Source organism: Rasamsonia emersonii (assembly GCF_000968595.1).
Source record: "Rasamsonia emersonii CBS 393.64 chromosome Unknown ctg1118621760097, whole genome shotgun sequence".
NCBI classification, from domain to species: Eukaryota; Fungi; Ascomycota; class Eurotiomycetes; order Eurotiales; family Trichocomaceae; genus Rasamsonia; species Rasamsonia emersonii.
In genome coordinates, this window is record NW_013563190.1 from 13,750 (window position 1) to 37,700 (window position 23,951).

The window sequence follows — 23,951 nt, forward strand, 5'->3', positions numbered from 1 at the left end:
TCTGTCGCCCCTCCTCCATTGTTCGGGCCAAGAACCGATAATATGGCCGGGTTGGAGCGATAGAATTCGATATCGGCGCTGGTTAGGACTTAGAACGGTCTTGTTTAAGAATAAATAGGTGGGTGGTGTTATTTATTCTGAAGACTTATATATACTACCCCCCAAATACCAGAGTCCTGTTTGATTTTTTTTTCTCTGAGATAGCTAGGTACGGTGCACACAGCAGCAGCAGCACACACCATGACCGAAGTCGCTACTCAGCCAGGTCTTCCTCCGCAAGCGGGTTCTTCCGACCTGAAGCCTTATGTTCATGTCCCGGAGACGAAATACGATCGTGGGTCATCCATGCTTGCTTCTTTGACTTGGAAGAGAAGTCTGTTAGGTCAATACGTGTACTAACGTCACTATTCTAGTCGACTGGGCTGATCTCGTCACCCTCGACCTCTCCCTGTATGACGTGCCTGGAGGCAAGCAGAAATTGGCGGAACAGCTGAGAGATGCAGTGCAAAACATAGGTAAGTAATCTTGTACTGTGTTATCAGTAGAGCTTGATGAATATACGGCAGCGCTCATGAACGCTTGTTCTGCCAGGATTCTTCTACATCACCAACTTCGGACTCAGCCAGGAAGAAATCGACCGGCAGTACGCCATTGGCAAAGAGCTGTTCGAACTGCCTGTGGAAGAGCGGCTCAAACACCGCGCGGACCTCGAGGCCGGAAACTACAACGGCTACCGGCCGCTGGGAGCCATTGAACTGTTCCCAGGCCTCCGGGACAATGTCGAGCTGTACAACGTGTTCAAGTTCATCCCGAAATACCAGCGCTCGCACCCGGACGTCATCCTGCGGCACTACGCCGAGATCGAGCGCTTCCATCGGTTCGTCCACGAGAACATCGTCTACAAGCTGCTCCGGATCATCGCCACTCTGCTCGAGCTGCCGGAAGATTATCTCGTCAACGGCCACCGCTACGAGGGTAGCAGCGACTGCCACCTGCGGTACATGATCTACCGCGCGCGGACACCCGAGGAGAATGAGAAGTACAACAACATCATGACGCGGGGCCACACGGACTTTGGCAGTCTGACGCTGCTGTTCCGGCAGCCCGTGGCGGCGCTGCAGATCAAGGCGCCGGACGGCAGCTGGAAGTGGGTGAAGCCCCTGGAGAACGCCATCACGGTGAACATCGCCGACGCGCTGCAATTCTGGACCAACGGGTTCCTGAAGAGCAGCATCCACCGGGTGATCGCGCCGCCGCCGGACCAGGCGCACATTGACCGTCTGGGAGTGCTCTACTTCGTCCGGCCGGAGGATGGGCTGGATCTGAAGACGGTCGACAGCCCGCTCCTCCGACGGCTGGGCCTGAAGAAAGACGACGAGGACGGCGAGGGCGATGGCATCAAGGCGGGCGACTGGGTGCGCGGGAGAGTGCAGAAGAACTGGGACAAGCCACCGGCAGACAAGACGGAGAACTTTCAACTGGGCAATGCGAAGGCGAGGATATTCCACGAGTAGTCACGCATACGGAGTATAGACACAGTCTGAGAGACAGGATAGTGTTTATCTAGACAATATCATTAACATGAACGCATTCATTTCCATGTTGAGGAGTGAAGAGAAGGATGTCTTCCCATCGATTCCTACCACACGTATGGAGGAGTCAGGACATGCCAGATCTACAGCAAGTCCATCTCCATCAGATATGGCGATCTGCATAACCATCGTCACCAGCTGCGACGACCGCCAAGCTTAGCCCGGCAGCCTTGGCGCTGCGGGTCGACCCGACCCAACAGCCACGCTCCACATGCCCAGAGCACGAGGCGATGAATTCACGCGAAACAGACGGCCTGCATCATGCTGCTGCTGCATCTCCATCAGCAGGAGAGCCAAGTACAGGGCTGATGGATATTTTTGGCAGCCTCTGTTGCATCTGGCTGGTCTGGCTTCTTCACTGATTCGACTGATTCTCCCCCGACGGCGCCAGTGGACTGTTGCTATTTTATTACCTCCACGCATTAAATTAGTGACTACTGCGCGACTTTCTCGAACGGTGAACCACTGCCTAACGCCACTAGTAATTAATTACACTAGTGACCCCATTCCGGTGATACGATCTGACACTGCCTGCTGCACTCATGGCTGCGAGGCTGCAGCCGCCGGGGCCGCTGATAGGGCCGCAGGGCAGTCCCAGGAAATAGGTCAGTCGTCACGAAAAAGGAGCAGATAGTCATCATGGCGGGGTTGGTGCAGCTCATAATCAAACAGGGAGTTAAGTTAAAATAGCTCGACCTTCCTTCCAGCCTTCATCTGCGAGCTTTCTCCCAGCTACCTACCTATACCTCCTTTCTACCTCATTTAATTACTTACCTACCAACCAACCAACAAGACACGTTTCTTTATTGTCGTCGGACAGAAATCCTCTTATCTTACCACCATGGACTTCGTCGAGAAAGTCGTTGAGAAGTTCGCCGGCGGTGGCCGCGAGGAAGAGGTTGTTGAAGAGCGCCGCTACGACTACGCTCCCCCGCCGCCTCCTGGCCCGCCGCTGCCCGCGCCCTGGGTCGCCCGCTGGTCGGAGGCCGATGGACGCTGGTTCTACGTCAACGAGCAGACTGGGGAGAGGACCTGGGAGCGGCCAGGATACGGCGCCCCAGGGTATGGCTCTGGGTATGGTGGTCCAGGGTATGGCGCTCCAGGATACGGCTCCTCCGGATACGGTGGCGGATACGGTGGTGGATACCAGCAGGAGGAGGTCGTGGAGAAGCGCGAGTACTACGAGGAGGAGAAGCCCAAAAAGGATCACAAAATGCTGTATGCCGCTGCGGGGGCGGCTGCCGGCGCGATCGGTGGTGCTATCCTGATGCACGAGGGAGAGAAGATCCGTACGTTGTCCCTCTCCTCCCATAGAAAATAGTTGCTGACGATCTACGACCGGGGTAGATGACGAGTGGGAAGAAAAGAAGGAGGAAATCAAAGAGGATGTCGAGGAGTTCCCCGAAAACGCCGCCGAATGGACTGGCGAGAAGGTATCTACCAAAACAAAAATCAATCCGCCGATAGTCTTGTCTTGGATATCTGACTGATCACGTCTTCTCCCAGGTCGGCGAGGTGGAATACGGCTACGAACGCGCCAAATACGACGTGGAAAACGCCCCCGAGGAGGCGGCCGAATGGGTCGGCGAGAAGGTCGGCGAGGTCGAACGGTTCGGCGACGAGGTCGAGGGTGCCTATGACGCCGGTGTCGAGGAAGGGCGAGATGGGTGGTAAAGCAAGTACATACACAGTTGCAGCTGTGCAGATACGATTGCCATTATATGCTGCTCGTTCTCTTGAGTGCATATACTGACTACTGTATTTCGTGACGAGCTACACTATACTATGTCTCTAGGAAATAGATGTTCCTTGGCCAGGGTATAGAGAATTATTTCTCTGGAGTAGAATATTGCCGTTGTGTTGACAGTCCGTTCGAAGTATTATTCCCCGCATTAATTAATTGCTCTTCCTCGGCCCGCGCCGCGGGGAACAAACAACAACCAACTCTAACCATGAATTACCTAGGTTCACCTCAAACGCATTATCTTCATTCTTTCTTTTCTTCTCTTTGTTCTTGTCTTGCATAATGTCCTGAATAGATTAATGCCTATCTTATCTCGCGATTCAATTCCACGTCAATATCTGTTCTGTCTTTAATTCTCGTCGCGTCGTGACGTCTTCGGACAGGGACCGTGGTACGCAAGGAATCTGTACCAAAGAAATAAGAATCTAATCCGAGTGAAGGCAGTTCAGCAATATTCTGCACATGGTGGCTACGGATACAGCTACAGCCACTTCTTATCCCCTCTCAGGGGTCCGTGTCGTCGAGCTAGCCGGGTTGGCGCCGGGTTTGTCATGATTATTCTTCCCCTGTCGAATTGCGTTGACATAACAGCTAACTTCTGACTTCTGGTTGATTTCTAGGACCCTTCGCTGGCCTTCTCCTCGCTGATTATGGCGCCTCCGTCCTCCGCGTCGACCGGCCGCAGGGCTCGAGTCCGATCCCGCCTGTCGCAGCCGACTTGCTCACGCGACATAAAACCTCCATCTGTCTGGACCTGAAGAACCTGGCGTCGCGGGCGGTGCTCCTCTCGCTGCTCGCCAAGGCGGACGTGCTCATCGACCCCTTCCGGCCCGGCGTGCTGGAGCGCCTGGGCCTCTCGCCCACCGACGTCCTGCTGAAGCAGAACCCGCAGCTCATCGTCGCCCGCATGACGGGGTTCCGTCGCGATGGGAAGTACAAGGACATGGCGGGCCACGACATCAACTACCTCGCCGTCTCGGGCGTGCTGTCCATGCTGGGCCGCGCCGGCGATAACCCCTATCCGCCCGCCAACATCCTCGGAGACTTTGCCGGCGGCGGTGCCATGTGCTTCCTGGGTATCCTGCTGGCGCTGATCACCCGCCAGCGCACCGGCCGCGGCCAGGTCGTCGAGGCCAACATGGTCGACGGGTCCGCGTACCTGGCCACGATGCCGCGGCTGGCGCTGCACACGCCATTGTGGGGAGATCGGCGGGGAGAAAACCTCCTCGACGGGGGGGTGTCCGTACTACACGACATACGAGACGAAGGACGCGGGGAAATACTTTGCGGTGGGGGCGCTGGAGCCGCAGTTCTACGCGGCGCTGCTCAAGGGCCTAGGTCTGAAGATGGAGGATCTCCCGGCACGAGACGACAAGGCCAACTGGCCCGCGCTACGGGAGATATTCGCCAGGAAGTTCAAGGAGAAGACGCGTGCGGAATGGGAGGCCATTTTCGACGGAACCGACGCCTGCGCGACGCCGGTGCTGGAGCAGGCCGAGCTGGAGAAGAGCGGGTATGACCAACGACTCCCCGTGAGCCTGGCCGATACGCCGGGAAAGGCCTTTGCGCAGGATGACGGCGGGTGGACGGGCGGTGGCCTGGTTCCTGGGCACGGGGGAGAAGAGACGCTTCGGAGCTGGCTCGGATGGGAACGGGGGAGGGAATACGATGAGCAGGACGGGGCGTTGATTAAGGTCAAGGCGGATGCAAAATTATAAACCAGAGAGTGCGATCAGTTTAATTGAGCTGGCTGAGCGGATATATATACTGTACATACCTGCGCTGCGGATGCTGCGCGTGCTCGACATACTCCTTACGACCCGCTGGGTTTCTATTTCTGTCAATATTGTCTGTTATTCAGTCGTTGAACGGACGCATCTTTGCATCTTCATCTTCTTGGCCAGGTTAGGCGTTCCGTGACAGGACAGGACAGGAGTATATTTATTCGATTCAGAATAATAATGACAGTACTCATGTACAGTACACATACAGTACAAGATACGTAGCAATCTCAGCCCTACGAATTCAGATTCAGATTTGGAATTCTCTCAGCCAACTCTCCCGTCATAATCGGCAAGTTATCACCTGACAATAATGTCATAGATGGAGGGTGACATGGATGCAGCATCACATCAGCAGCAGCAGCAGCCTGCGCCACATCCGGACGGATGCGCGGGAATGATGCAACGTTGCAACCGATATCATCCACCTAGCACAGTGCGAATGACATCATTTCCTGCAGTGTCAGCCACGATATTCCATCATATCATACTGTACAGTGCAGATCTGTCGTTTTGTGGCTTGTTCAGTCGGGAGATAGAGTCTGATGTCACTCTTTTTCTTTTTAAGCATTGGAGAAAAAAAAGGCTTTTCATGGACAATAAATTATCGTATTTGGGTTCTGTAGACATCGACTATATTAGAAAGAAACTACCGTTAAGAAAGAAAATGAAGAAAGAAATAAAAAGATTCTTCTCATCATGTCAGTACTCCGTCGTAGTAGTAGTAGTAGTAGTAGTAATGCTAGTAATTCAGTTCGTAGACAGCCGCACAGGTGGAGAAAAACGACGTCAGAGAGGAGTCATCGATCGACCTTATCTGAGTAGTGTAATTTTTTGGAAATGGAAGAAAAGAAAAAAAAGGAATTAACGTGCAAGCCCATGTGAGAGTATACGAACTGAACTTTGGAAACTTTGGAACCTCGCACCGTTCTTGTCTTAGTTAGAATAGTGGTACACGCGGGTACACGGTGAGAGTACAGGAAAAGGCTTGCCGCAGCAGCGTTGCGTTGATGGACAGAGTAATATGTACTGTATGTACTCGGGAGTACTTGCGTATTGATACGCTGTATTTCAATGTAATTACTTACAGGGAACGTCACGGAAGAGAAACGGGGTTTGCGGATGGATGTGGATGGATGGATTGATTCCTGCGGAAGTTGGAACCATTCTGGGAGAGACAGATCAATTTATCCCGTTCTCTCCGTAGGACTCGGTAGGAGTAGGACTAGGACTTTGTCTAGAGCTTTCTTTCCAGGGACTAATACTGGTTAATTTACTCTGCACTCTGTAGGATTATTTACTCCCTCGATCGATCAACCTTGCTTCTGAGTTTTAGTTTTGAGTCCCCCACGTTCCACCCGCGTAATAGTTAATAGTCCTTCACACCGTAAGGGGCCGTGCGGACGGGATGACAAGACAAGACAAGAATCCAGGGTCTTTTCACAAGCAGGGGACTACATAGTTGTACTTGACTCTACTTGAGAGTGGTACATAGTACTACATCCACAGCCAGTGGAAGTAGAAGTATCTAGGAGGTACTCGGTACTCGGTGCTCCCTTCGCTTACCTAACCTGATCCAAAAGATCCAATTCTTGGGTGTCAGTGTCACCCGCCGGCTGCATGCGGAAGCCCGGATGGACGACAAACATCATCGACTTGTAGAAACTATCAGAGTACCTACCAGTAGATGGCTAATTTTATCCATGAATATTCCGTACTTGACAAGAAGTGTAGGAGTCTGTGATGATTGGGTACCTTGTTAACGTGCCACCTCGCAGCACTCCTAGCGCATCCTGTCAATTTGCAATCAACGTTGACTAACTTGACTGACACGAGGAGCATGGCGCCCCCAGGCGCGGGCGCAGGCGCCTCCTCGTGTCTGTCGCCTTAATTATGGAGTAATTTAGCTAACTTAGTCTCTTGGGGCTATTATATCTTCGCTAGAGGTTCTACAAAATACTACTCTTGATCCAAGGCAGATATCATTTCAGATCCTGCTGCCAATGCCATTTCGTCAGAGAAAATAGACGCTGAGACTGATGTGTAGAGATAATGGTTGTTGGATGATCATGATCCTCGATGATCCTGGCTTGTTGTAACGTATCGTATCGCGTAATTACCGTACTGTAATGACAATACAACTCCAGATGGTTCTCTCTCCACAAGCCTAGCGAATTCTATCCACGTTCAGCTCGCCGCGAGGAGAGGGAATTATGGTACACCACGGGACCCTTGTAGATAGATAATGGTACCACGATAAAGTCTTTTCTCCTCTCCCTTCCCCCTCCCAGTCCTCGTTCTTCCTGTCCATCGCAAACCCCCTTCGCTCTCCTGCATTGTTGATTGTTTCATCCTGGCGGCTGCTGCGCAATTCACCATCGCCAGGCCTAGTCCCCACCACCCGACGCCGGCTGCTGGTTTTGGCCCCTGTAAGATCAGCGCGTGGAGTCACTGCAAAGTACACAGCCCTGTGCTCAGCACGACTACACTCTTCTGTCACCCATTTCATGTTGACTGCTGCGATTGAGTGTCCAGCTACGACAGCAGCCTTCTCTGCGATATATGATATTGCTTTTCTCTGTTGATTTTCTGCACCAGCCTGCCTTCTTTCGACTTCCACCAGTGGACGCCATCAGTATCCACTCTCCACGCCTCACCGGCAGCTAAGACGCCTGAACCACCTCCACGCGGCCTGTACGGGTCCTGCTGCAGCGACTCTGCCTCAGTCTCGTCTAGTCGTTTTCTATTATGGCAGCGAGGGTCCAGGTGCAGAACAACATGGCCGCCGACTACCGGCTCCCCATGTACCAGGTACCGCGGAAGCCCGTAGCCACAACCCACGCTGGATTCAACTTCCACCAGCCCGCCGACGCTTCCAGTCCCAACCGACAACCCAACCCCAACTTCGATACCTCGCCTGTCGCTCCCCAACGGAGCCGGACGTCGTCGTCCTCCGCTGTCCCGTACATGGGCTCCTATCCTACCCCCCATTCCCCCAACTATCACCTCCAGCGTCCCGGTCAGCACGCGGGGCCGTCGGTGCCGTCCGCTAATAACGCCGCGCATTATCATCAACAACCCCCCTCCCGACGGCTGTCCAACGCTACGACCTCGACCAGCTCGACAGGCGGCCATTACCAGACCTACACCATGTCCACTTCCTCCTCCGATATCCACCGCAGCGCTTCGTCGCGATCCGCCAATGTCCAACTCGGCTATGTGGCGCTCATGAGGCGGCAGAAAGGCACCGTCTGGTGTGACCGCGCACAGCCCGAAGACCCCCGTCTGCTGGCCCAGAAGCGCGCTGCCAAACAACGAGCATATATGGAACTCAATGGCGCTGGACGCACCGGGACGCTGGGCAGCGGCAAGATCAAACACAACGGCAAATCGGCGACCGACTTTTCCCCGGCGTCGCTCGTGGGAGCAACCGTTCCCGTCCGACTCAGTGCGAACGAGGTTGGTGACGACGACGAAGATGAACGAATTTCCAGCGATGGCTTCCACCGTCGAACCGGCAGCGGTCGCAGCTCGATGGGCAGCATCCATCGGTACCCCAGCGGCTACCAGCGACCTCAGGGAAAGACGCCGCCGAACGAACAGGCTGACATTCCTGAAGTCACGGAAACGGCGCCTCCGGAGGAGAAACAGAATCATCACGAGGGCGGCGAATCGAAAGGCGATGACACCACTACCACCACGGTCGACAAGGACGCAGAAGAAGAGAACAGCTTCGGAGACGTTGGCGACATGTCGGCACCCACTGCGGCCGATGCCGCGATGCAGAGGGCCAAGAAAGCCGAAGAACTTCGACGTCGCGGTAGCGTGGATGATCGGACAACCAGTATGACGACCGGAGTGAGGTTGTTTGTCGCGAATCCGGATGTGGATGATTGAATGGGAGGTGGTGATGGGCGTGTTGGGTTAGAGGAACATTATTCGTCGTATGGACATTGCAGCCAGCCTCTACCGTAGCTGGTCATAACTCAACCACCATTATCCAACCTCTCATTGACGGCTTCTGATATTTCAGAAAAGAGGATTCAGAGGTCGCAGCTTTGCGGGCGACATGGTGGTTGCATTCCAAGAGGTGGATCCAGGCCGAGCCTCCGAGAGCCTCGTGCATTCTACTCAATCTACGGCGTGTCGGATGACCTGCCGAGGGTGAACATAGCGTTGATGTTTTTGATACTGGGGATATCTTTACGCGGACGATAGGGTCTTTTTTCTTCTTTCTCTCTCTCTCTTTTACCGGTGCCTGGAATCGCACTGGGATGGGGTTGCACTATTAGTTTGAAACATCTTGTTTTTTTCTCTGGCGTCGATCTGCGATGTTGTCTGTTTCTTTCATGTATCCAATTTTTTTTTTCCTTCCAGGTTTTTTTTGGCGCTGATGATCTCGTCTTGTCCTACGTCTGCTCTTTCTTATGGTTTTTCCTCGTCTGATCTTCGCATCACGCTCTACCTGTACAGATTGATTGACTGCATTGGCATGTATCCTGCCTGACACGGGGCATTGTATCGGAATTTCAGCTCTGAGCATTTGCCGTTTGCCGTACTGGATACTAATAGCTTTAATAATACCCAATGATACATATTCAAGTTGAAAATGAAGTAATTGTGAGATTATCTGGGTGTATGTAGAGCAGTTAGATACTGCTTACATAATCCGATTATGCGTGCACGTGCCTTCCTGAATCGGTCACAGCGGAACGCGACCTGGGCGCGAAACTTCAATAATTAACGCGTGTCACGAGTTGCACTTGCCGTCCCGATTGCGTTGACACCAACTCCGCCAATTCCCACCATCGAAGCTGCCCTGCCCACGCCAATCGATTGCTCGCTGCTGCTTCAAACAATTGTTATCTTCTTTTTTAATTACCGAATGATATTTGATGAAACAGAGCCTTGGCGTGTTTCCTCGGGGTTTTCTCGCTGGAGAGAGAACCCGTACGGTGTTTAGACCAGACCACCACACGTCCTACTAATGATTAGAGTAGAGGTCTAGATAGAGAGCAACCCTTCCCTGCTCGAGAATTATAAGCTACTCGTCTCTTCAGTGATCATCGACAATGGACGTGTCAGTCGAATCGAGCGCACCAGTTCCCTCCCCCCTGGGCCCGTCGTTTCCCTCCTCCCCGACCAATTCGAGGAAGCGGACGTTCGATGAAGTCCACAATGACGATGGTGCAGAAGCCAGAAAGATCCAGCGTTCCGACCAGGAGGAAAATCAGGAGAATTGGGCTCCGTCGGAGCACGATCAAGCGACTGTCGAGAAGCCTGCTCCGACCGATATCTGCCCGCCTGCATCAACCGTAATGCCGGAGAACAACAAAGATGGCCATCCTCCCCCCTCTTCTCCACGCGCAGAACAGAAGAAGGAAGGTTCTGAGAATTCTGCATTGGCGACGTTATCCGCAGCAGACACGAATATGCCGGTCCCAACTCCTTCTACACCGCAACATTCCGCTGCCAGCAGTGCGAACAACCCCGCTAAGAAGCGTAAACTCTCTCCTGCCAGCAAAGAGGCCAAACGGCTAGAGAAGGAAGAAAAGGAGCGTTTGAAGCAGGAAGAGAAAGCCAGGAAGGAGGAAGAGAAGCGCATAAAAGAAGAGGAGAGGAAGAAACGGGAGGCCGAGCGTGAGGAGGAGCGAAAGAAGAGGGAAGAGAAAAGGAAGCAAAAAGAAGAAGAGAAGATGGCGAAGGAGGAGGAGAAGCGGAGGAAAGAAGAGGAGAAGTTGAAGAAAGAAAGGGTAAGTGATGGGCTTCCTGAGCTGTGTGTGAGAGGACTCGAGATTAACCGTTTGGCAGGCCCAAATGAAACTGAGTGCTTTCTTTACGAAACCTACTACCACCACCACCGCCGTCAGCAGTAGTAATGCAGAGTCTTCAACGGGCGAGGCGGCTGGCTCGACCTCTGCAGACAAGGAGCCTGAGAAGGTCTTGTCTGACTATGAGAAGGAGTTTCCAGAGTTCTTTGTGCAATCGCATACAAAGCTAGCACCCCAACACCGGTTCGAACGTGATCTCGAGGCTACAGAGCACATTTGCCGGAAGCTCGATGCACTGCTGAAAGGCAATGTCGAGGGTCTTCCAGTTCCTCACTCTTTTCGGGGATCGGAGATGTTCAAGATTATTCCGTATCGACGTCGCAGGGGGCGGAATGTTATGCCGGTGAAGGAAATTATTACAAAAATCCAGAATTATGTTAATACTATTGACCTGACCGGGGAGTCTTCCAAGACTCAAAATCCGATGGAGCTACTCAAAAAGGTCACGATGAAGACCTTGAAGTTCGGGGAAGACGTCCGTCCCCCTTACCAGGGCACTTTCACGAAGCCACTGCCCGCCGCGACAGCCGTGAAACTGTGCAAAAAACCAAATTCTCGGGCATTGCCGGATACGAATTATGACTATGACTCGGAGGCCGAATGGGAAGAACCGGAAGAAGGGGAAGACTTGGACTCGGAAGGAGAAGAGGAAATCAGCGAGGATGGCGATGACGACATGGAAGGGTTTCTGGACGACAGTGAAGACCCCCAGGTCGACGGAAGAAGACGGCTCATCGTGGGCGACTTGGAGCCGGTCTGTACTGGCATACGCTGGCAGGAGGACAGCGAGTCGGACCCGGAGATGCAAGCATACCGAATGGAGATCATATCAGGTAAGAAGCAGAGAAAGCGTGAGACCTTCACCGATTTTTTCAACATGTTCTAACTCGGACCGCAGATACGGTTCGGTATCCCATTGATCCATTTTCTACGGCTTACTGGCCGAAACCCAAGGCCGTGGAACAGGCGGCAGCCAAGGGATCCCTGGCAGCGCCGGGGACATCTGCTCGCACGACCCTGCATGCGTACTCCACGAATCCGCAGTCATCCCTTGCGCCCCCTACGCATTCCCTTGCGAGTACGGAGGCGGCGACATCGGGGAAGGCTAAACGGGCGTTTCCTCCGGAGCAGCTTGACGAGTTTAAGCAGGTTGTTGAAGGGAGCGACCTGACGAAGACGGGGTTGATCGAGGTGTTGAAAAAACGGTAGGTTGAAGACGTGTTGGTGGTGGACGGCATGCTAATTTCTCTGATAGGTTCCCTAAAGTGTCGAAGGACGTGTTGAAGGACACGCTCCATCAGGTGGCGGAGCGAGTTGGGCAGAAGGAATCGGAGAAGAAATGGGTGTGCAAGTGAATTGCTCAGCAAGCATGTGCGGGTATGATCATCGCAAGTTGTTCCTTTATTCTGTTGGCATTTGCAATCCTCGATACATCTGTCTTGATCTTGGGCGCTAGGGTCGTCTTTCTCGGGAATGGGCGCATAACGGGATTATGTGTATACCATATACTAGTATATGTGATGGATTTGATGCCTGCTGGAAGGCTACAGAGGGACACTGGTTTTGATAGAGCTGCTGGATAGCCCTCACGTGGACGAGGGCACGTGCCCGTGATGGGATGTATGTAGTGTACAGGACCGTATCCACTGATCTAGATGAGGGATCCCGATGGCTGGGATTGAGAATCGAACTGGGGATCTCAGGGCTACGGATGATGGAGTAGAGTAATCTGCAATGTTCAGGTCTTGGCTACGGACAGGTTAGTGGCAGCTCAGCCGTTGTTGACAGACAGCGATTCCATCATCCTGCATGCACATAATATCCGCAGAATGGCCTGCCTCTGGGATGCGAAGCCGGCGTCTCCACGTTTCACGTTTCAGCTGGCGAGATCGTGCAAATCCGACGGCAGCGTGCTGTGTATCGATGCTGATAAGCTGAGAAGCGCATCGCCATCTAGGGCGTAAAAACCGGGTGTTCGTCCAGTACGACATGGGGCGCGTGGGAGATGAAACGGACGGCCGGACAGCGCCATTCTGTCCGGTTCTCTGAGCGCCTCTTTCGACGCGTTCGATGCTGCGATCTGGCTCTGCTCTGCTGGCCGGGGAGGGGGAGCACGAACAAATCAGGCGCGGCGAGGCAGGCGCCGGGCCATGCAGTGCCAGCGCATCACCAGCCATGCCCGCCGCCCCGGACGACGTGGCAGGCGATCCGGCCACAAGCAGCAGACTGACTCCATCCAACTCCCTCCTCTGTGTCCCGTACTTAACAGCGCGATCCCCCGCCGGTAGCCGTTTCTGATCGCAGCACGGGCAGGCGCCAGCTGAATCTGTGACGTTTCGCTGCAGTGCCCTCCCCTGGCGGTGCGTAATTTTTGCCGCTGGCCAGGAATTAGTTTGTCGTAGGTTCGTGTGCTCTTGCTCTGTGATCGTAGAGTTAAATACAGCGTGGGCGCTCCGTCACAGTAACCACGATCACGAAAAACACACAAGACCACGAAGAAACATAGTCGACCACTAGATAACTTTAAACAGCCAGCCTTTTGATCCTCTGTTCCGCTGCGGGTCTGCCAGCCTCACTCGCAGCACCGCATCCTCTGCGTCATCGTATACTGCGTACTGTGACTAGGCATCTGCATCTGGCCGATTCAGGCCACGCCTCGCAGCCCTGCAGCATCGCCAGCCAGCCTGTCGGGGAACAAAGCGGCCTCGTTGAGCTGCCAGCGCGTCCCTTCCCCCATCGCGTTGTGTTGTCCTTCTCCTGGCCGCTGCATGTCATCGCCCCCTCCGACTCCCGGCCGTGACCAGCCTCCCCTTCGACTTCATCCAACGAGCGCTAATTCTTTCGCTTTTCTTTCTTCTCTCCTGTTTCTTGCCTGCCTTCGATTACACGCCCTGCCGGCTGTTCCTCGCACGCGCCGTGCCGCTCGTGCTTACTGATCTCCCGAGTCACTGATCTACTACTACTAAATCCGCCCCCCACGTTTCTTCTCCTCCGACTCGGGATCCAGCTATCTCAACAACCCTCTCTCTGTCTCTCCTTTCTCTTCCTGCTTTCCCCCCAGCTCGCCAACTTCACTCTCTCCTCGCTTCCTCGCCGGATGTGCTAGCAGAATCATGCGTTAAAACTCCTCCATCGTCGTCGTCCGCCACGGGCATCGCCAGGTCTCGAGAGTGCCTTCTCGGGATAGATGCCGCGAGATTGCCCATGGCAAGATGATCGATGCCCAACATGCCTGTTCTCCACCAACCGGCTTGGAATATGCAATCCGTACGTCGCAACTCGTCCTGTTCGCAATATCAGTCCCCTTTTCTTCTGCCTCTGTCCTTTTCTTTCTTTTCTTTTCTTTTCATTTTGCTTGATCTACTCTTTTAAATCCTCTCTTTTCATTTCTGTTGCGTCCTGTATACTATAGATAATAGATTGCCTGTTTCTTGTACTATATTGTCAAACTAATTCATGTATCAACAGCATTGCCTCCGTCCCCTGCTGCCCGTCCTGCGCGATGCGGTTCGCCCTTCGACTTGAGTGAGTCAGCATGCGCTCACCAAGTCGCCGACTTGTCTCCTGCGCCCGCCATGCGCGTTCCCATTGATGGCGTCGACCCCAACCCTGGACATCCTCCGACTGCAGGTGAATCTGGATCCAGCGATCGTCCCGCAGCCCAGGACGATGCTCTGCCGCCAGAACCCAAGGTGTCCTTCGAGGAGTTTGCGATCCAGTACCGCCGACGCCAGCATGCGGAGGCTCAGAGAAGGAGTTTGGAACACCGTCTTGTGGCCACCAAGGTGTCGATCTGTCTGTCGGCGAGGTTGTTGAGGGTTGCCGCTGCCGTCCAGAAGGGCTTGGTGGAGGCCTTCAAACATGGGGACAAGCCCGGTTTCGTGACCATCTACAGCACCATCCATGACCTCCAGGAAGCGTGTGATTCTGCATTCCGTCGCACTCTCCATCGGCAGGACCCGTTGGAAGAACCTTCGCTTTCTCTGCATTCGGAAAGGACTCGTTCCTCTGGTTTTATGCATCAACTCAGTCCCAAAGCACGCAGCGATCTCCTTGAGATTTTGAATTTGGTTCGCACCGATCCTCAGTTTCTGTTTGACCGCATTAGTAGCCTCACCCCGTCCCAACTCGCGGCTCTGACCTCTTCAGTCATCTCGGTGGACACGGGCGATTCGGTCTTGTCCTTCACTGCCTCGCGATCCAGGAATCAGCCCCTGTTCTCCAAGCGCAATAGTGCCCACACCATTCCCTTCAAAGATTATGCTTTAGCTTTCGAGCGTACCGACCCTCTCTCTGTCTTGCTGTTCAACGTATTCGCCGTGCCGTTAGGTTGGGACTCTGCCGAAGCCCACTTGCGTCTGGTCGTCTGGTCGTCGACGTGCGCCAAGCTCATCTCCCATGGAGACAGTAGACATTATCCCTTTGTCGGCCACGTTCTGTCCTATTGGTCTCTCTGCAGCGACTGGAAAGCCAAACCCAAATTGGAACTGTATTTGATGGACGTCCTGCAAAAAGGCGCATTCCTTTTGGAGAACATCGAGAGTCCCGTGGCTAGCAGTTTTGGTGTTGACCCGCCGGACCCGTTGAAAACAGATGCCGCCGAGGAATTCTTTGATGCTGCAGTCCAGACCTTGTTCGACGTCCTGGATGACGCCGATGCCGGTCTCCCGTCGGCCACCCTGGAATTCGGCAATGCCATTCTCACCAAGATCGGGGCCCCGGAGAGCCAGGATCGTTTCCTCGAGTATATCTTTGTTCAATGGTTCTTTTCCAGGTTCCTTTACAACACTTTGACTTTCCCAGAGGTATTTCTTGCTGTTTTCTTCCCTCCCCTCCCCTTTTCTCTTTACTATTAGGATATTCCTGCTAATCACAACCCTTCCAGAATCAAGGACTACTGCTTGATTTCCACATCGGAAAAGATGCGAGAGAGAAGATCCTCGGTCAGATTGCTCTTCGGGCCCAATCGCAGATCTTCCGGGTCTTGCACTCAGCGTACGTTTCTCCTCGCGAGGAAATTAGTCAATCCCATTCCCAGACTGACTGACGAGTTCTGTAGGCCTCAGTTCTCGACAGCCCATCCAAAGGTCAGAAAGCATGTGGAGAGCATGCTTGCTAAATTCACCCTGTTAGACCCTCCCGAGGTTCTGGACGCTGATCTGGATGTCTCCCGGCAATTTGATTCCAACCCGTCGTCACGCTTCGTGATGCTGTCTGCCATGGATATCATCACCCTCTTGAACGCGCTTTTCCCACGGCCCAATTTCAATTCATCTGATTCCGCCTTGAATCCAGGCTCTCCCCCTCTGTCTCTGAATACCCCATTTAGCAGTGCCAGGTCTTCTCGCGTCTTTGATCCGTCCCATTGGTCCGGAAGCATCGATGCGGTCCTTGAGCAATCGTCGCGTCCTGGTGCCATGAACAGTGCTCTTTCCCAGAGTGCCATGTACAGCCGGAATGCAGATGTCATCCGTTTTGAGCTGTCGGATATAGGCGAGTCCGAAGACCGCCCCAGTTTGGATCATCCCTCTACAGAAGATTGGGCCGTCCTGGCCATCTCGGAGGACGGCAAGTCACTGGCCTGGAATTCATCCAATGGAGGCCTTTCTGGTGGAATAGCCGACGACCTGTCCGATGATGGTCTTCGTTCCGCTACCATTCACCCGGAGGAGGATTACGAGGCCTTGCAGACGGCCATTGTCAAATTGGTTAATGAATCTGATCATGTCAAGCAGTCCGTCTATGGCCGTCCCACTCGTTCCGTGCGGACCCCCAGCCCTTCGCTGAAACAAAGGTTTGACCACGCTCGATCGGTCTGTGAGAATCGATCAGACTTTCTTGGTGCTCACTACTGGTGGACTGCGACCCAACAACTGAGCCAGAGTCTCTCCAAGCTGGCTAAAAAGCCTCAGGACGACTCGTGGATTCTCGGCCCGATGTTCAATTCCTGTAATAGCTCACTTTCTCAGTGCGATAGCGTGATCAGGCAATGTGAGAGCAGTTTTGTGACGCTCAACCCTGTCGTCGAACACCTGCAAGAGACCGTTCGAGGCACAATGTCCGTTCTGATCAAACTCCGGAACAAGATGTGGTATATGACCGACGTCAAGAATTCCATGCGTTATGAAGATGCAAAGAACGTGGCGCTTGCCTTGAAGACCATGGTGTATCCAAGCCTGCAGCGGCAGCCCTCCAATGAATATCGGGGCCGCAATGGAAGTCGATATCTGGCCAGCTCTTTTCTTCAAAAGCCCGAAATGCAAGTTATGAACGTGATGAAGGCACCCAGTAGCCAGGGCGGGCCCAACAAGCTTTCCGACGAGCAGGTGGAACTCACCCGGAAATGGCTCACCCATCATGGAATCGACAATTTCTGCCGCGGTGAGGAACGGATCCATCGCTTCTGCTACGAAGTCAAATCGAGTGTCAACAAGTTAGTGGGAGACACCATGGCCGAGACGCCTGTTCTGTGGGCCAGTGAACTGTTCCAGAAAGAACGAGCCAAGTACGAGGGTCCGAGCAACAAGGGCTTCCCTGGAATCTCTCCGGTGCCTAGTATTCGTCCTTCCAGTATTGCGAGCGAAGATTCCCTTTATACGCCGTCGCCATTCCCTGGTTTCAACTTCCGTGGCTCGGAATCATTCCTCCGGCCTCAGGCGGAGGTTCCGCCGTTGATGCGGAAATCGTCCTTCCAAAGTCTCTCCTCGGATAAGTGGAAAGCACCGAGAGGCTTTGAGGGCGGTGATAGTATTTCTTCCCTGGGAGATTCGCCGGGGAGGGCTGCATCTAGCACGACGGCTGATTCCTACAGTACTTTCTGGTCGCCACCCCAGACTCAAGCCCATTCGGCGGCCAGCGCATCCAGCTTCCAGTCCCGCCCGCCTTCGATGTTCAGCGAAGCTCCTCCGGCGCCACGCCGCGCGGAGCGCGATGTGCATGGCAAGACGGCCTTCCTGGATGATCTGAGACAGACTCTGACGAGTCTTCTTCTCAGTGACCTGGGATGTCCCGTCTGGAGCTGCGGCAGCGAGACTGATGCATGGTTCACCAACTTCTTGAACCAGAAACGGGTCCAAGCCCAAATGGACAAGCGCGCGAAGATTCAAAAGTTCTTGGCCGAATGTGAGTCCAGGCCCGCCCGTCGCGCTGGCAGGCCAGCATCTGGACGGTGGCATCTGCGTCATCGGAGAAGTCAGTCGGCCGATCCTGTCCTGTACCGCCCACGGGAAGCCGACCAGTCGAGCACTCAATCCGAAAACGCGGGCAGTGAAGAAAAGAAGCCACCGCAGCCGACTTTCCCCTACGAGACCGCCTTCCGTCAGCTGATGGAGGTTTTCTCACGTCACGCGAATCCTTTTGTCAAGCTCAAGGCGCTCCGCGATCTCAGAGCGCTGGTTATTGCATCGTTGAATGCGTCCAATGAATACCCATCGACTCCCGACCGGAAAGTCACGGCTCAGACGTTGAGCACTGTAGAGATGGACAGAAACAAGCGCGCGCGCCACAGTTTCTCAGAACCGTTCCGCGACGACGAGTCTCTGCAGACGCCCACGTCCCCGGTGCCGGAGTCGGTTGAGTTTGGGTCCCGGCCATCGTACGATCTGAGCGCGGCCGAAAGTCAAGTGATCAAAACGATGAAGGACCTGATTCGGAAAATCCAACCCAAGACGCTGTTCCGCGACCTGCAGTTTGTCTCGGCTTTTGTTCCCAGTGAAACTCTCAACAAGACCGAGAGCGGAACGGCATTCCTCCACTTTGGGCTGGCCGCCTTGTCCCTCAAGGACGAGGTTTGCAACAGCATGGTAGAGATTGCCGATCGGATTGTGTCTCAGGAGCTGAGCCGTCGCCATTCGCCGGCGCAGGCGCATGAGAGCAACCCGCGGCCTCGAAACGCGATTGAAGATGCGGCGGGGATGTGGATCATCACCGCCAAGGAGGGCAACCCGGTTGCCCAGCGGGAGCTTGCCATTCTCTATCTAACCCATCCAGAGATCCTCCCTCGGGTGACGCTGCCGCTGACGTTGCCTCGAGACACCTTCAAGGCGGAGATGATGTATCGTCGGGACAAGGACTCCAAGTCCGACCCACAAAGCATGTGTTTGGCCCTGCACTGGATGCAGCTGTCGGCCAACGGGGGGGATGAACTGGCGAGGAATCGGCTACGGGAGCGAGAGGAGTTTGAATCGCTTGCTTAGGCGTCCTGTTGCGTTCTGCATTTACCTTCTTTTGATTATCGTATAAAGAGCTGACTTTTTTTTTTTTCTGGCGTTCTTTTTTTCCCCCTGACACTTTTTTTGGTCTGTTCTATACCCATTCCACAACGATCGTTTCTTGTTGGGTCGTCCTTGCGGCTTTGTCGTAACAGCTTTTGTCAATGCGGCTTCTTGTTCTGATATCTGATACATGGGAGTCATTACATGGCAGGCTGTGAGGCTTTCTTTTCTTTCTCTCTTTTTTTTTCCTTTTAGGCAGCATGTTTTGTTTCACACCTTCACCCTCTGGTCCATGTATCCACCAGAGGAATAATATGTTATATTGCGTGTGGAGTTGGCATCTGCGATTGATTTTGCGTTGACCGCGTTGTGTTCTTTCCCTCAGTTTTTTTTTATAGGCATCTTTCTTACTTCGACGTACAGGAGTTGGAATATCCTGGAATATCCCCTGAGGCGTGATTACGGAGGCGGCCTGTTGCCTTTGATTATCTTGCCATCTTGCCATCTACTTGCCATTTACTTGTTATCATCTTGCCAGCATCTATTGTGATAACCCCCTTTTCATAAAGTATAGGGTAAACCTATTCTCTGTCGAAGCAAAGGGCGTGACTGTGACGGGTCCTGGGTATAAGGGCGACACTGCTTGGAGATGTGTATGTCAGTACGCGAGGTCTGACAAGACTAGCGCAAGCGCACCTAGAATGAGTTGGGCGATGCAAGAAATGAAATATCGATCAAGTGTAGAAGTTGCTTTCTATGTCAACCTCGGAATCGGTGGATTGCGAGGGTAATAGGCCGGGGGAACGACTACTTTCCTGAATGGTATCTGTAATATATCTGTAATATCTCATGACTTGGGTAAATGTGTATTTTCTTGTCTTGCTGTGTTATCAGTAGCTACCAGTTTCTTCACCCAGTTTTTTTCCTGTCTTGGACATGCATATATCATGATCACGTGATGAGATACCTGTTGTGATTAGTCATCATGTATCGGAGAAGCGCCTACGGAGTGTAGTAGAGTGCAACATTGGAGTTACTTAGCTGGCTCAGACCAAATCAATACAAATACGTTAGTCTGTCTGTCTGTCTGTCTGTCTGATAGGGAGCAATTGGCCTCCCCAAACTGGGATGCCTCCCTTGACCAGGCCAGATGGCGCCCACCAACGCCGCATCGTATGCTACCACCAGACCATCGTCCCCCGCGATCGGGGCTATGTGTCGATGCTGCCGCTGGTGCAGAACAACACGGGCGTGACGCACATAATCCTCGCCGCCATCCACATCAACGCCCGGCCAGGCGACATCACGCTCAACGATGATCCGCCCGACAGTCCCATCTACGCCCCGTTATGGGAGGAGGTGCCGCTCGTGCAACGAGCCGGCGTCAAAGTCATGGGCATGCTCGGCGGAGCCGCCATCGGGAGTTTCCAGCGGCTGGACGGCACGCAGGCGGAATTCGAGGCATACTATGCCCCGCTGCTGGCGATGATCCGTCGCCACGGGCTGGACGGGCTGGACCTCGACGTCGAAGAGGCCATGTCCCTGGCGGGAATCATCCGGTTGATCGATCGTCTGAAGACGGATCTGGGCGACGACTTCATCATCACGCTGGCGCCCGTGGCGGCCGCCCTCGTCGGGAGAGGGAACCTGTCGGGCTTCGACTACCGCCAACTGGAGCAGAGCCGGGGGGCAAAGATCAGCTGGTACAACGCGCAGTTCTACAACGGCTGGGGCCGAGCAGAGGACCCGGGGATGTACGCCGCCATCATCGCGCAGGGCTGGTCCCCCCAAAAAGTCGTGCTGGGCCTGTTGACGAGTCCCGGCAATGGGTCGCAGGGGTACGTCCCTCCAGCGACTATCGGCCCGGTCCTCGCGGCGTTGATCGCCCAGTTCCCGGATTTCGGCGGCGTCATGGGCTGGGAGTACTTCAATTCTTTGCCCGGTGGTGTCGAGGAGCCATGGCAATGGGCTGCGGCGCTGTCGCTGAGTATGGGCATGAAGGACGTCCTCACGGCTGCTCAGGCGGTGATTGGGGTGAATGCTATGACGCAGAGTCTGATGAGTCTGCTGGCGAATCAAATCAGAGGGTAGAAAAAAGAAAGAGACGTTGGTGGAGGTGTTTTTGTCAGTCGAATTGATACCCATTAATGAAGACGATTTACGAAGACTTGTCACTTTCGATGTGTATGGCTGTAGATTTTTGTCAAACAAACTTGGGCACAAAAGAAAAACCTAGGTTATCTAGTGAACCCCTAGAATGACTGATAGCTGCCGGTTGACAATTTTTAGTGAGATCTTTACTCCTATAGCAATCTGATAAGATCAGTCAATGGGGCGTGGCTCCTGTCGCACGTGAATTGGTTGCACGGCATGTCGTCATAGCTGGCGACTCCGGCAGCAATCCTTCCAAAACAACGCTTTAGCCATGTCCACCGTCTAGCAGGACCAGCCTGAGCTCAGGAAATTTGTCTAGGCAATTATATACGGACCGCTACCAGTTTGCCGTCCCCAGCGACGGCACGTCCTCCTGGATATGACCACCTTGCTGCGTGTAGCTGCCGCGTCGAGCTCGGCACTCCTTAGACTGGCTGGCATTGGGTTCCTTCGATGGGTAAATAACTCCTTCACTGGCTTTCTTTTTTGCGACATGTATAGAATTTAAGCTAATATTGATTTGCAGATACCCGGTCATCATTTCCCCCCAATAATTTTCACCTCCCTGGCCGTTTATCTGGCGTCGCTGTGGTTCTTGCTCCAGCCTACGACCAATGCAGCCCTGAGCCGCAGAAGTGAAGAGAAGGGGAATACGAAAGAGAAGAATGGCGATGCTGGTTCATCCGTATTGGACACGTCTCGTGCAAAGATCGAGTCCGAAGACTGCGCCGATTCGTCCTTCCTGAAGACGTTGTTGACGGGTCTTCCGTCTAAGAATGCGAAGATATCGACGCTGACCACTGTTGCGATCAACGTGCTCCTGGCCCTGTTTACGGCGGATTTCCTGTTCCGGGCTCTGATCTTCTATCCCACAGACGACCTTGCTTTCTCTCGCGTTGGCTACGTGTCCCCTACGACGGCCAAGCTGCTCGTCCGCGAGCCTGATCCCGCCAAGCTTCCGTTGATTGTCTCCTATCGGGAAGCCGGGGAAGATGAGACGGGCAAGTGGATTGAAGAAGGCAAGATCTATTCACTCGGGAATTCGACCGACTTCACCTATCCGGTGACGCTGAAGAACCTCAAGCCATCGACACAGTACCGCTACTCCCTGTCGAACAACCTGACTGGTAGCTTTGTCACGGCGCCGTTGCCCGGCTCCCAGGCTGCCAATCGACTGACCTTCCTCACTTCGAGCTGTATAAAGCCGAATTTCCCATACAGCCCTTTCTCGCATCCTCTCCGCATCCGCGGGCTCGAGCTGGTCTCGCGTGCGGTTTCCAAACTCCCGTCCCTTATGCGACCCTCTTTCATGCTGTTCCTCGGAGACTTTATCTACATTGACGTGCCTCTCCGGTTTGGGTCCTCTCAATCGCACTACCGGAGTGAGTACCGTCGCGTGTACTCCTCCCCGAGTTGGTACGAACCGAAAGAACAACCGACCATCAACCTCCCCTGGATCCATACGCTGGACGATCATGAGATCGCAAACGACTGGTCCAAGGGGAATACGACGGCCCCCTACCCGGCAGCGGCAGAGCCGTATTCGCTGTATCATGTCAGCGTCAACCCTCCCATCCCTCCGTTGCCGTTCGCGACCCCCGAGAACACGACCTATTTCTCCTTCATCCACGGACCCGCGTCGTTCTTCATGCTCGACACGAGAACCTACCGCTCGGCTCCTCTGCAGCCCAACTCCACGATGCTCGGATCCGCGCAGCTGCAGTCCCTTCTGGCCTTTCTGGCTCGACCGGAGCCGGCGGAGGTGAAGTGGAAGATCGTCGCCTCCAGCGTGCCCTTCACGAAGAACTGGCACATCGGCACGCAGGACACCTGGGGCGGGTTCCTGAACGAGCGCCGTACGATTTTCGAAGCCATGTGGCGGGCGGAGCGCGACCTGGGGGTCCGCATCGTGCTCTTGAGCGGCGATCGCCACGAGTTCGCAACCACGCGGTTTCCAGACCCGGAGCTGCAGCTCAGCGCGAACGAGCTTGCGCCAGGCACCGCGGGCGAAGGGATCCACGAATTCAGCGTCGGACCGCTGAACATGTTCTACCTCCCGATCCGAACCTATCGCCAAACAGACGACAAAGACGTCATGGTCAAATACGCCCCGGACGGCAACGTCAAATTCGGCCAGATCGACATTGACGTAGTCAGCAACAGCAACCACGAAAACAACCACGACAAAACATCAAGTTCGTCTGTCCTGACCTACTCCCTCTACGTCGACGGCGTCATCGTATGGAAGTACCAACTCTCTGTGCCGCTCCATCACGGGGGAGACATTGACGCTGCCCCTACCCCTACCCGCCTCCCACCAGGCCAGGTCCTCCTCGACGAGACAGGATGGCAGCGTCTGCGGGAGAGAATCGGTTCGTTTGCGCAAAAGGCTACGCGTGCATGGGACGATCTGAAAGAGAAGTTCTGGCCGGTGCTGGAGAAGGTGAGGCAGGGGGAGAGAATCGATTAAATCGTTAAATCGATTAAATTAAAGTAAATTATTATATATATAAACAGATTAGGCTAGATAGACTGTGAAGAAGGTCTTTTGCTTTGGCATTCAGTTAGGATTGTCGGATAGTAATTCTAAAGAAAAAAAATAAAACAATAGAAAAGAAACGAGTAATCGTGATATA

The 23,951-nt window shown here is 53.9% G+C and overlaps 8 protein-coding genes across 8 annotated transcripts; all 8 read left to right on the forward strand.

The window, feature by feature from the left end:
- Positions 1–240: 240 nt before the first annotated feature.
- On the forward strand, positions 241–1,514 carry T310_4144 (Gibberellin 20-oxidase; the record flags this gene model as incomplete). The annotated part of the gene is made up of 3 exons (XM_013472956.1): positions 241–334; positions 414–515; positions 592–1,514. 3 exons carry the CDS (start codon positions 241–243, stop codon positions 1,512–1,514), a joined length of 1,119 nt encoding a protein of 372 aa, XP_013328410.1.
- A 919-nt stretch (positions 1,515–2,433) lies between these two features.
- Positions 2,434–3,394, forward strand: T310_4145 (WW domain protein; the record flags this gene model as incomplete). Its single annotated transcript, XM_013472957.1, has 4 exons — positions 2,434–2,881; positions 2,940–3,025; positions 3,099–3,262; positions 3,388–3,394. The coding sequence occupies 4 exons, from the start codon at positions 2,434–2,436 to the stop codon at positions 3,392–3,394; spliced, it is 705 nt and encodes a 234-aa protein (XP_013328411.1).
- Positions 3,395–3,798: 404 nt separating this feature from the next.
- Positions 3,799–4,855, forward strand: T310_4146 (Isopenicillin N-CoA epimerase; the record flags this gene model as incomplete). The annotated part of the gene is made up of 2 exons (XM_013472958.1): positions 3,799–3,880; positions 3,957–4,855. 2 exons carry the CDS (start codon positions 3,799–3,801, stop codon positions 4,853–4,855), a joined length of 981 nt encoding a protein of 326 aa, XP_013328412.1.
- A 3,040-nt stretch (positions 4,856–7,895) lies between these two features.
- Positions 7,896–9,014, forward strand: T310_4147 (Uncharacterized protein; the record flags this gene model as incomplete). The annotated part of the gene is made up of 1 exon (XM_013472959.1): positions 7,896–9,014. The coding sequence occupies one exon, from the start codon at positions 7,896–7,898 to the stop codon at positions 9,012–9,014; it is 1,119 nt and encodes a 372-aa protein (XP_013328413.1).
- A 1,175-nt stretch (positions 9,015–10,189) lies between these two features.
- T310_4148 (Chromatin assembly factor 1 subunit A) lies at positions 10,190–12,303 on the forward strand (the record flags this gene model as incomplete). Its single annotated transcript, XM_013472960.1, has 4 exons — positions 10,190–10,870; positions 10,929–11,781; positions 11,847–12,153; positions 12,204–12,303. The coding sequence occupies 4 exons, from the start codon at positions 10,190–10,192 to the stop codon at positions 12,301–12,303; spliced, it is 1,941 nt and encodes a 646-aa protein (XP_013328414.1).
- A 1,873-nt stretch (positions 12,304–14,176) lies between these two features.
- Positions 14,177–19,143, forward strand: T310_4149 (uncharacterized protein; the record flags this gene model as incomplete). Its single annotated transcript, XM_013472961.1, has 4 exons — positions 14,177–14,215; positions 14,368–15,753; positions 15,834–15,943; positions 16,008–19,143. The coding sequence occupies 4 exons, from the start codon at positions 14,177–14,179 to the stop codon at positions 19,141–19,143; spliced, it is 4,671 nt and encodes a 1,556-aa protein (XP_013328415.1).
- Positions 19,144–20,289: 1,146 nt separating this feature from the next.
- Positions 20,290–21,252, forward strand: T310_4150 (Chitinase; the record flags this gene model as incomplete). The annotated part of the gene is made up of 1 exon (XM_013472962.1): positions 20,290–21,252. The coding sequence occupies one exon, from the start codon at positions 20,290–20,292 to the stop codon at positions 21,250–21,252; it is 963 nt and encodes a 320-aa protein (XP_013328416.1).
- Positions 21,253–21,694: 442 nt separating this feature from the next.
- On the forward strand, positions 21,695–23,853 carry T310_4151 (Alkaline phosphatase family protein; the record flags this gene model as incomplete). The annotated part of the gene is made up of 3 exons (XM_013472963.1): positions 21,695–21,772; positions 21,842–23,758; positions 23,833–23,853. The coding sequence occupies 3 exons, from the start codon at positions 21,695–21,697 to the stop codon at positions 23,851–23,853; spliced, it is 2,016 nt and encodes a 671-aa protein (XP_013328417.1).
- Between the last annotated feature and the right edge of the window lie 98 nt (positions 23,854–23,951).